The sequence below is a fragment of the Nerophis ophidion genome, linkage group LG04 (genome assembly GCF_033978795.1).
Source record: "Nerophis ophidion isolate RoL-2023_Sa linkage group LG04, RoL_Noph_v1.0, whole genome shotgun sequence".
Taxonomy (NCBI): domain Eukaryota; kingdom Metazoa; phylum Chordata; class Actinopteri; order Syngnathiformes; family Syngnathidae; genus Nerophis; species Nerophis ophidion.
This window is the reverse complement of record NC_084614.1, coordinates 46,576,985-46,589,502: the sequence shown is the minus strand read 5'-3', so window position 1 is coordinate 46,589,502 and position 12,518 is coordinate 46,576,985. Positions and strand designations below refer to the sequence as shown.

The 12,518-nt window shown below is 42.8% G+C and overlaps 1 protein-coding gene across 1 annotated transcript in view; it reads right to left on the bottom strand.

The window, feature by feature from the left end:
- Positions 1-8,309: 8,309 nt before the first annotated feature.
- Positions 8,310-12,518, bottom strand: part of ripk4 (receptor-interacting serine-threonine kinase 4) — a 71,025-nt gene continuing 66,816 nt past the window's right edge. Inside the window, exons 7-8 of the mRNA XM_061898190.1 lie at positions 10,404-10,629; positions 8,310-10,342 (exon numbers count right to left, since the gene is read on the bottom strand). Of these exons, the coding sequence (XP_061754174.1) occupies positions 9,171-10,342; positions 10,404-10,629 (1,398 nt within the window). The 3' untranslated portion in view covers positions 8,310-9,170. The remainder of the gene's footprint in view (positions 10,343-10,403; positions 10,630-12,518) is intronic.

Sequence of the window (12,518 nt, the reverse complement as noted above, 5' to 3'; positions counted from 1 at the left end):
GGGAACGGTGCTGGCCCCTCTTCTCTTCACCCTGTACACCGCTGACTTCTGCTACAACTCAGAGTTGTGTCACATCCAGAAGTACGCGGATGACACAGCCACCGTCGGGTGCATCAGGGACGGCAGAGAGGAGGAGTTTCGGAACCTGGTGAGGGACTTTGTTGTCTGGTGCCACACGAACGTCTTGCAGCTCAATCCGTCAAAGACCAAGGAGCTGGTCATTGACTTTGGGAGGTCGAGTCCACGGTCACAACCTATTGTGATCGAGGGAGTTGAGGTACAGACCGTGGACTCATTCAAGTACCTCGAGGTTTGGGTGGACAATAAGCTGGATTGGACTGTTAACACGGACCACCAGTACAAGAAAGGACAGAGCAGGCTGTACTTCCTCAGGAGACTGCACTCCTTCAACATTTGTAGAAAACTCCTGTGGATGTACTACCAGTCTGTGGTTGCCAGTGTTCTGTTCTACATGGTAGTGTGCTGGGGGGGCAGTACATCTAAGAAGGACAGCTCCAGACTTGAGAAACTGATCAGGCGGGCCGGTTCTACAATCGGAATGAAACTGGACTCACTGGTGACGGTGGCAGAGAAGAGGACTGTTGACAAACTAGTGAGCATCCTGGATGATGCCAGTCACCCTCTGCATAGCGTTATCAGTTGCCAGAGGAGCCTGTTCAGTGCTAGACTGCTTCATCCCAAGTGCAGGACTAATAGACTCAAGAACTCTTTTGTCCCACACGCCATTAGACTGTACAACTCCTCTCTGGGACGGGGGACGGGGGGTATTAGGATGACAGGGGATGCAAAACATTAACAGTGCAATACGTTTTCATAACATGGTCACTACTGCCTACTTTGTCTTGTTATATTCTTATTTTACTGTTATATTGTTATTCCCATTGTTTTTATTCTTTTTGTAATATTTCTCTATTTTGTTTCCTTTTAAACCCCCATTATTTACTTTTTACTTGTTTTTAAATTGATCTCAACTCTGTACACTGCTGCTGGAACTTTAATTTTCCTGAAGGAACTCTCCTGAAGGAATCAATAAAGTACTATCTATCTATCTATTTATATGTACGTATATATGTGTGTATATATAAATGTATGTGTGTGTATATATCTATATACGTACATATATGTATGTATATATGTGTGCATGTATGAATTTATGTGTGTATATATATATATATATATATATATATATATATATATATATATATATATATATATATATATATATATATGTCTTGATTGGATTATCCAGAGAATAGTAGTCGATACCGTGGTAGAGCGCAATATGTATGTGTGGCAAAAATCACAAGACTACTTCATCTCTACAGAACTGTTTTTCCTCCTAAAAATCTCCTGATGATTGAGGGAACCCTTCATGAAACAGTTCTGTAGAGATGAAGTAGTCTTGTGATTTTTGGTATAGTACTGTACATGCATACTGTCACTGCTTTACATTTAGGTGAAAAATCGGTCCATAATTCAGATTAAACATACAGGATAGTCATTATCGTGTCTTTTAATGAGAATAAAATGCTTTTTTAAGTGAGAGGCAAGTTAATTAGATCAATTTGTAAAGAGATTGCGCCATCTTTTGGTCAAAAACGTAAAAACACTCTTGAACTCACTGGAATATACTCATATCATTCTTGAACTATATTGTATGTAATATTGCTTAGTGTTATTGTGTAAGCCCATCCATGAAGACAGAGTACACACAGGGTTGAGGTGGTGTGGAGGTGGCACACACACGAGTTGCTGCACGTCTTGTGTGAGAGCTTTTAGATCTTGTTCAGCTTCTTCTGAGGAATCAAATAAGCATAGAATATTTCGCCAGAGTACACCCTTTAGACTAAATAAGTGTACATCTTTGACATACATGTTTTAGACTACAATTGATCAAACAAGGACACGTACAGTTCGCCTAGGGCGGTATAGCTCGGTTGGTAGAGCAGCCGTGCCAGCAACTTGAGGGTTCCAGGTTCGATCCCCGCTATCACTGTCCTAGTCACTGCTGTTGTGTCCTTGTCCACTTCACCCACCTGCTCCCAGTGCCACCCACCCTGGTTTAAATGTAACTTAGATATTGAGTTTCGCTAAGTAAAGCGCTTTCAATCAATCAATCAATGTGTACTTATATAGCCCTAAATCACGAGTGTCTCAAAGGGCTGCACAAGCCACAACAACATCCTCGGTTCAGATCTCACATCAGGGCAAAAAAAAAAACTGGAGTCACTGGAGAAAAGCGCTATATAAATATAATTAATTTCACTTCACTTTAGTCATGGTAGATGAATAACAAACAGTATATTATAGTCCAAAACCAGTAAATAAAAACAGATTACAATGATTTGGAAATCCTTTTCAACTTATATTCAATTGAATAGACTGCAAAGACAAGATACTTAATGCTCAAACTGAGAAACTTATTTTTTTGTTGTTGCAAATAATCATTAACTTAAAATGTAATGGCAGCAACACGTTGCAAGACAGTTGGCACAGGACCATTTTTGTCACTGTGTTACATGGCCTTTCCTTTCAACAACACTTAGTAAACGTCTGGGAACTGAGGAGACCAATTTTTTGAAGCTTTTCAGGTGGAATTATTTCCCATTCTTGCTTGATGTACAGCTTAAGTTGTTCAACAGACTGGGGTCTTTAGGCTTCAAAATGTACCACACATTTTCAATGGGAGACAGGTCTGAACTACAGGCAGGCCAGTCTAGTACGCACACTCTTTTACTATGAAGCCACACTTCATAAAATACAGTACAGTACCTTGCATGTGTTTATAAGTCAATTTAGCCCTTTTTCATGCATGAATGGCTTAATTTGGGCCAAAAATACATCAAATATGTTTATATTTTTTTGAATCTTGATGTGGACAAACAAGAACGGTGATATGATGATTTCAATAAACGTCCATCCATCAGTCCATTTTCTACCGCTTATCCCTTTCGGGGTCGCGGGGTATGCTGGAGCCTATCTCAGCTACAATCGGGCGGAAGGCGGCGTACACCCTGGACAAGTCAGCACCTCATCACAGGCCCAACACAGATAGACAGACAACATTCACACTCACATTCACACACTAGGGACCATTTAGTGTTGCCAATCAACCTATGTCCAGGTGCATGTCTTTGGAGGTGGGAGGAAATGCCAAATTTGAAGCAAATAGTGGCGAGGAACAGCTATAGTTCATACAAACAATGAGTACAATGAGACATGTAACTTAAAAGAATAACAGTATTTCTTTTTAGTTTGGTTTAGCACAAAAAACAGAAGCTTCGAGTTACACAAGTTGAAACTTGTGTGTGTGTGTGTGTGTGTGTGTGTGTGTGTGTGTGTGTGTGTGTGTGTGCGTGCGTGCGTGCGTGCGTGCGTGCGTGCGTGCGTGCGTGCGTGCGTGTGTGTGTGTGTAAAATCATGACGATTCAGGTGGCACGTCATCACGCTTCCAAATCATGTTCCTTTGCCTGAGGGCACGCTTCCCATGATGCCTGCCAAGCCTCCAATGAAGACCGCGGGATGATTTTTACTGTAGAGGCACATGCCAATAACGCAGAGGTGCATTAAAAATAGCAGCGTGAGAACAAACTCCGAGAAACAAATTAAAACACGTTTTTGGTCATCAATCATTGACATCATACGAAAAAGCGATTTCTTAAAATACTCTGGAAGTCATTTTAAACTCATGTAAAGCAGAGTGTATGTGGATAGAATAACAATCCAGTAAACAATGTGTCAAATATTAGTCTGTATTACATTATTACATTTTGGTGTGTTCCCTAACTAAATCAATTATTAATATCATATATGGGTGAGGGCAGCACGGTGGAAGAGGGGTTAGTCCATCTGCCTCACAATACGAAGGTCCTGAGTAGTCCTGGGTTCAATCCCGGGCTCTGGATCTTTCTGTGTGGAGTTTGCATATTCTCCCCGTGAATGCGTGGGTTCCCTCCGGGTACTCCGGCTTCCTCCCACTTCCAAAGACATGCACCTGGGGATAGGTTGATTGGCAACACTAAATTGGCCCCAGTGTGTGAATGTGAGTGTGAATGTTGTCTGTCTATCTGTGTTGGCCCTGCGATGAGGGAGCGACTTGTCCAGGGTGTACCCCGCCTTCCGCCCGATTGTAGCTGAGATAGGCACCAGCGCCCCCCGCCACCCCAAAGGGAATAAGCGGTAGAAAATGGATGGATGGGTATATGGGTGAATATTGTATTTCACAAATTCTCTTCTTTTAACTATCTTGTTTTGTAACATATTTCCGGGACTTTGAGCTGCTACTTTGCCCCCCAAGCTTTAAATCCGGCGGTTTCTACAAAGATGCGGCTAACCTAGGGATTTTTTTTCCGCAAACGGCTCGATTATGAAATAAATTGAGCAAGAAATCAAACAATTAACTAAAATGATCCACTTTAAGAAACTGTTCAAAACCATTGGCATCATTAGGCCTGATTTAAAGCCCCGCTAAATAATTTGGTGTGATTTTTTTTTTACGATCCCTTCCAAGGTTTGTCGTTGTTCCCATTGGGTTGAGTTTTTTCTTGCCCTGATGTGGGATCTGAGCCGAGAATGTTGTTGTGGCTTGTGCAGCCCTTTGAGACATTTGTGATTTAGGTCTATATAAGTCAACTTTGATTGATTGATTGTTTATGTGTTTGGGCCATAACATGCTTTCAAAGGATGACTGAAGCTTTCTGACACTTACACTTTCAACCATTTAGATGTATTCAGTGTTTCTTTTATAATCCTATAGTTCCAAAAACCTGTGAGCGAAAAGATCTTGCAAGTGCAAAAAATGTTTGCGCTCGATTCTCACAGGACCCTCCTGGGGTCTAAGCTCCTCTCCTGTTCTTAAAACCTAGTGACGCCCCTGGTTCAAACTCAAAGTGTTTACAAGGGACAACGAAAAACCTTATAATTAAAAAAGAAAACATCGCATTCTTCAAGATGAATAAAGACATCAATTACTTTTCTGTTTTGTTTGATCTGCTTTTTTACTGTCATGTTACAAACAGTTTGGAAGCAATTAAGCTATGTAAATGAGTATTTACACATTTCTATGTGAGTATTTAATTTCACAACATATATACAAAAAAATTTGTTTTTTTCTTCTATATTAGTGGGTGTGGCTTTCATACCAGTGAGGCATATAGTCAGGAAAATACAGTATTATGAATATTAATAAATATATTAGAAAATATTTTAGTTTCTCTATATCATTGTTTTGATATGCAAATAAATACCTAGCAAGTTTTTGACGGTGTTAAAGTAAAGTTAAAGTACCAATGATTGTCTCACACACACTAAGTGTGGCAGAATTATTCTCTGCATTTGAACAATCACCCTTTATCACTCCCTGGAAGATGAGGAAAGTAGTGAGCAGCAGCGGTGGCCGCGCCCGGGAATCTTTTTTGATGATTTAACCCCCAATTCCAACCCTTGATGCTGAGTGCCAAGCAGGGAGGTAATGGGTCCCATTTTTATAGGTTTTGGTATGACTCGGCCTGGGTTTGAACTCACAACCGACTGATCTCAGGGTGGACACCCTAACCACTTGCACACTCTCTTTATTTTACTAAGAAAACCTGCATTTTTAGTTTAATCAAATTATGTAGTAAAATCTGACATTTATACTAAAGCAAATGGCTTGAAAAAAAGGTTGAACATTCAGAGCGTTATGGTGATTTTATTCATTCAAAGCGGTGACTAAACATGTCTTAGCCCTGCTCAAGATGGCGGCTGCATTGCTTATGTGCGTGCCTACATTGTGGCCATCTTAGCAGGGGCGAGTTTCCTATTCAAGGTAATAAAAATCGATTGAGGAAAAAAGCAGTGTAAGCAGGAGGCCGCGGGGAAGACCCAGGACATGTTGGGAAGACTATGTCTACTGGACGGCCTGGGAACGCCTCGGGATCTGGACGAAGTGGCTGGGGAGAGGAAAGTCTGGGCTTCCCTGCTTAGGCTGCTGCCCCCGCCACCCGGCCTCAGATAAGCGGAAGACAATGGATAAGAAATAAGCAACTTATGATTAATTGTCATTCTACAACACATAGTATTACATTAAATGGTAAAGTGGCCCCCAGTAAGATGGCTACTACAGTATGTTGACACATCTACTTAGAACTGTCATCAAGTTGCGTCAGCAAGATAGTGAAGAAATATCAGTGAAAATGTATTGTCGATCATACATTCTCACTGATATGTCAATTATGCTACTAAGTTACGCAGCAAAAAGTACTAATAACTAATAAAAAAATATTGTTTTTGTAACAGCATTTACCTTCTTTTCAGTACCAGTCACATGCTAACTGTGCTGTTCCCAAGGCTACAAACAGTAAAATGTTTCTTGAAGCAAGTTTTCTGCATGTTGATGTTTTTGAAAATACCGTATTTCCTTGAATTGCCGCAGGGCATATAGTATTGGCCTGCCTTGAATTATTGCCGGGTCAAACTCGCTTTGCAAAATAATTAGCGCATGCTTAGTATTACCGCCTGGTCAAACTCATGACGTCACGAGTGACATTTCCCTTGTCATCATTTTCAAAATGGAGGTGGCTGATTTCAATACCAATAATTTGAAATTGCATAAAGGGAAGACGTTTAAGAGCTATTCAGTAGGATTTAAGGTCCAAGCTTACATCACACTCAAATTTTTACTGCACACCTTTGGTAAGTGCCGGAGTGAGAAGAGGTTTTAAAATAATTAATGCATGCTTACTTTTACCGCATGCCTTTGGTAAGCGCAGGAGTGAGAAGAGGATTTAAATTAATTGGCGCCCCGGCGGCAATTCAAGGAAATACGGTATAATAAAAACACATTTCAAAACAATTGTTTAAATTACCTCACAGAAAAGTCTTGCAGGTAGGGACCAAATCCCTTAAATCAGAGGTTGGCAACCCAAAATGTTGAAAGAGCCATATTGGACCAAAAATACACAAAAACAAATCTGTCTGGAGTTGCAAAAAATTAAAAGCCATATTACATACAGATAGCGTGTCATGAGAAATAATTGAATTAAGAGGACTTAAAGGAAAATAAATGATCTCAAATATAGCTACAAATGAGGCATATTGATGCAATATGTACATATAGCTAGCCTAAATAGCATGTTAGCATCGATTAGCTTGCAGTCATGCAGTGTCAAGCTTTCCCCTGACAATTTGTCTATGTTTTAGTTTTCCTCTGAATTTGTCTGTTTCCTGTCTTTTAGTTCCTGTCAAGTGCTCTTAATTTGTCAGCTTTCTGTCTTGTTCCGAGTGCTGTGTTCCTCCTCAGTGTGTTTAGTATTTCCTGTCCTTAGTTCCTGTCTAGTGCTCTTATTTTGTCAGCTTCCTGTCTTGTTCCCTGAGTGCGGTGTTCCCCTTCAGCTGCGGCTGATTGGCATCTGGCCACACCTGTTTCCAATCAGCCGGCTCCTATTTGTACCTCCTTTGTCTTGTGTCAGTGGCTGGATCATTGTATTGTATTGTCATTTGTATTGTCTTTGCCTCATGTCACTCTTGTCGTGCTACCTGTCGTTTTGTTACAGCTATTACCTGTCGTGCTACATCTTGTCCTGGTCGTCGTAGCAGTAAGCTGTTTTTGTTAGCCATAGCTATTTCCAGTTTTTCTGTTTGTGATCCTCTAGCTTCCATGCTAAAGTTCATTTTTGTTTCTTGTTAGCTTCTATGCTAAAGGCCTTTTGTTTTTTATCCGCCCACGTGCACGCTTTTGGTTTGAACCCTTTGTTTGGTTTTGTTTTAGTATTTATATTAAAATCATGTTTGGTCACTCCATGCCTGCCTCCATCTCTGCATCTTGGGGTTCGACAACAAATACCCCTGACATGCAGTGACCAAATATGTCTGATTAGCACTCCTCATAAGTCAATAACATCAACAAAACTCACCTTCATAACTTTAAAAGTTTGGTGGACAAAATGAGACAGAAAAAGTGGCATAAAACACGTCCTAGAAAGTTGGAAAAAGTTATACATGTTAAACTACGGTGAGTTCAAGGACAGCCAAAATTAGTTGTACAAAACGGCGCTCGCCAAATACCCGATTCAGTGAAGCATGTTTAATACAAACAGTGTGCTTTATAACAATTAGGGAGGTTTGTGTCATGTTTGTCCTCCTTCAGAAACCATATTAAAACAAAACATGTTTTTCCCCCTCATCTTTTTCCATTTTTCATTCATTTTTCAAAAAGCTACAGAGAGCCTCTAGGGCGGCGTTAAAGAGCCGCATGCAGCTCCAGAGCCGCGGGTTGCCGACCTCCGCCTTAAATAAATGAAGTCCTCCAATGAAGTAAAATATTTTTAATGGCTTCCTGGTGCAGCTGATATGAAACGAACAGAACATTTTCATCCATCCATTCATCCGTTTTCCTCTCGGGTCTGCAGGGGTACTGGAGCTGTCACGCCAAATTTCTTTCCTCCCTACAAAAACCTCCCCCCGCCCCCCCCCATTTACTTCCGGGGTCATGATTAATACAGACGTTTTGTTAACACTATATTATTAAAAAAAAAAATAATAAATTAAAATAATTTACAAACACAAGCTATGGGATGATGTAAGAGGAAAGGTGAGGAAACGTGACCCCGGAAGTAAATGCGTCATCCCATAGCTTGTGTTTGTAAAGTTTTTTTTAATTTATTTTTCTATTTTTTATACTATAGCGTTAACAAAACGTCTGTATTTTTATAATATAGCGTTATATTTTTATAATATAGCGTTAACAAAACATCTGTATTAATCATGACCCCGGAAGTAAATGGTGGGTTGGGAAGGTTTTTGTGGGGTGAAGAAATTTGGCTTGACAGAGCATATCCCAGCTGCACTCGGGTAGAAGGTGGGGTCCACCCTGGACAAGTCACCACCTCATGTCATGGCAGGGCCAACATTCACACTCACAAAGTAAGGCCAATTTAGTGTTCGCATGTACTAAAAGATATCTACAATATCAAAATAGTCGTACTAAAATTGACTTACTGTGCGCAAATTGTTCATTTTCTTAATCATAATCACACAAAAATACGCTCATGCAGTAAAAAAAAAAGGTATAAAATGGTAACTTTTGACATTAATCTGTATTTACAGTGTACATATTTACATAAGATGAAAAATGCTAACAGTTATGTTAGCTGGTAGCGTCTCTCCTCCTGTTAGCACAAGGCAGGCGCAAACTGTGAGGCGTCCAGCTGCGGCTCGTCTTTGTGCTGCGTCAGTTTGAGGATGACGACTCTCCTCTGGAGCGGCTTGGCTTCTTCTGCCGGCTGCTCGGACTCGGACGACCACAAGCTCTCGTCAGCAGGGTCCTGCCGCAGGTGTTCCGGAGGCGATGCGCCCCCGTGTGGGACGTGAAGGAGGAGTTTTTTCACCACTTCCAGGTGTCCGCGCTCCGCCGCCAAATGGGAGGCGGTGCGCTGGATCAGGTCCAGTTTGTGAGGGTCCGCCCCTTCTTCTATCAGCATCTTGACGGTGGTCAGGTGCCCCCGCTGGGAGGCCAGGTGCAGAGGAGTGAACCCTCGCTTGTTCTTGCCGTGGATCTCGGCGCCGTGTTTGAGGAGGAGGCGGGACGTGCTCGTGTGACCTGTCTCGGCCGCCACGTGGAGGGGCGTGTCCAGGTCGCAGGAGGTCACGTGCACGTCCGCTCTGAGCTCGATGAGGAGCCGGGCGACTCGGTACTGCCCCCTGCGGGAGGCCAAGTGGAGCGGGGTGCGTCCGTCCGTCGTCTGGGCGTTGACGTCGGCGCCGGCCTGCTTGATGAGCAGCTTGGCGATGCCCAGGTGGCCCTGCCAGGTGGCCGAGTGCAACGCCGTCCAGTCCTCCTTTCCTTTGACGCGGACGTCGGCGCCGCGGCTCAGCAGCACTCGGACCACGTTCTCGTGGCCGTGCTGGCACGCCACGTGAGCGGCCGTGCGCCCTTGGCCGTCGGTCTCGTTGATGGCGGCGCCGCGGTCCAGCAGCAGGCGCGTCACCGCCTCATCTCCGTTGTGGGCGGCCCAGTGCAAGGCGGTGTACTGGTCCTCGTCCTTGGCGTTGACGTTGGTGCTGCGGCGGCCCAGCAGGAGTTCCGCCAGGGGCTTCAGGTGCTTCTCAGTGGCGAGGTGGAGGGGGGTGGAGCCACGGCCGTTGGCCAGGTTTGGGTCGGCGTTGTTCAGCAGGAGGAACTTGACGGCTTCCTCGCTGTTGGAGGCGACGGCGTGATGGAGGAGGCTCACTCCTCCCTCCAGCAGGAGATCGGCGTCCTGCGGCTGGAGGATCTTCATCAGCTTGGCGATGTCTTTGTTCCTGATGGCGTCACACAACTTCCTCTTGTGCACCTCGGCAGAATCTACGGCCGAGACGAAGCAAACAGTGAAGCCATCAAAGCGTCACGGGCGTTCCGTTCTTACCAATCGTGTTTTCCTTCTCAAAGGAGAGCGTGATGGAGTCCTGTGAGGAGAAGGCCGAGTCAGCGGACGACATGCCCGACAGTCTTTTCTCCTTGCTGTCGTCCTTCAGGCGGTCAAAGCTCCTGGAGATCCCAGAGTCCACCTGAGTCAGCAGCTCCGACAGACTGTAGTCTTTCTCCGGCAACACAGCCGACTTTGGCCGCGCCGATTGTTTAGCGTTTGGAGCCTGAGGAGCAAAATAGACCAAAAATACTTTAAATGAAAGACTTCTCATGCATGAAATTCTGTGTCAAACGTTGACTGTTGCCATGGTGATGGATTCCCGACATAACTTTTCTCATGAAACTGAATCAATCCCAACTGGAATATCAAAGTTGTCTTAGAGCAGTGGTTCTAAACCTTTTTTCAGTGATGTACCCCCTGTGAACATTTTTTTAATTCAAGTGCCCCCTAATCAAAACAAAGCATTTTTGGTTGAAAAAAAGAGATAAAGAAGTAAAATACAGCACTATGTCATCAGTTTCTGATTCATTAAATTGTATAGCAGTGCAAAATATTGCTCATTTGTAGTGGTCTTTCTTGAACTATTTTGAAAAAAAGATATAAAAATAACTAAAAACTTGTTGAAAAATAAACAAGTGATTCAATTATAAATAAAGATTTCTACACATAGAAGTAATCATCAACTAAAAGTGCCCTCTTTGTGGATTGTAATAGAGATCCATCTGGATTCATGAACTTAATTCTAAACATTTCTTCACAAAATAAGAAATCTTTAACAGCAATATTTATGGAACATGTCCACAAAAAATCTAGCTGTCAACACTGAATATTGCATTGTTGCATTTCTTTTCACAGTTTATGAACTTACATTCATATTTTGTTGAATTATCGTTCAATAAATATATTTATAAAGGATTTTTGAATTGTTGCTATTTTTGGAATATTTTTTACAAATCTCACGTACCCCTTGGCATACCTTCAAGTACCCCCATTTGAGAGCCACTGTCTTAAGAGGACAATCCACCTCTCATCCAGACAGGCTTCATCAATGTATACTGAAAGACCAGATAGGACAATCGGACTAAACTGTCCTAACTATCCAACGGAGTATCGTAACCCAAGCTGTCCTGTCTACTACTCAGTGGGCTAGTGGTTAGAGTATCCGCCCTGACTTCAAACCCTGGCCGAGTCATACCAAAGTCTTTAAAAATGGGACCCATTACCTCCCTGCTCGGCACTCAGCATCAAGGGTTGGAATCGGGGGTTAAATCACCAAAAATTATTCCTGGGCGTGGTCACCGCTGCTGCTCACTGCTCTCCTCACCTCCCAGGGGGTGGAACAAGGGGATGGGTCAAATGCAGAGGACAATTTTCACCACAACTAGTGTGTGTGTGACTATCATTGGTACTTTAACTTTAACTAGTCTTTGACGGCGAACTATGAAATACTATATTGAAATATCTGACTAGTTATAAGACAAACTGTCCTATCTGGTCTTTGAGTGTGATCTTTGGACAATAACCAGAGCTGTCCTAACTGGTGGACTACATTGGACAGTCTGAGTATAATTTTCCAACATCATTTTAGAGCTTGCCCTGCGATGAGGTGGCGACTTGTCCAGGGTGTACCCTGCCTTCCGCCCGATTGTAGCTGAGATAGGCGCCAGCGCCCCCCGCGACCCCGAAAGGGAATAAGCGGTAGAAAATGGATGGATGGATGGATTTTAGAGCTTAAAATATAAAGGACACGATTGGACTAAGCTGTCCCATTTAGTCTATGAACGCGACCTACCAAAATTGGACTATCATAACCCGAGCTGTCTTATCTGAACTGTGGTCAATCCAATTAGTCATACACCGAGTTGTCCTATCTAGTCTTGGAGCATGAACTATCTAAACAAGATATCACAGTCTGACCATAGTCATAAGCCAAGCTATTATATCTAGTCTTTGACCATGAAGGCTAGATATAAAAAATCTGACTAGACTAGATCTGTTTGGACAGTCAGGGAACTGTTCCATCTCTTTTTTTTAGCAGATGGGACAATCTGGGTAGAATTTTCATATCCGACTAGTCTTATAGCCAGCTATGAAGTCTTTGACCATAAACGC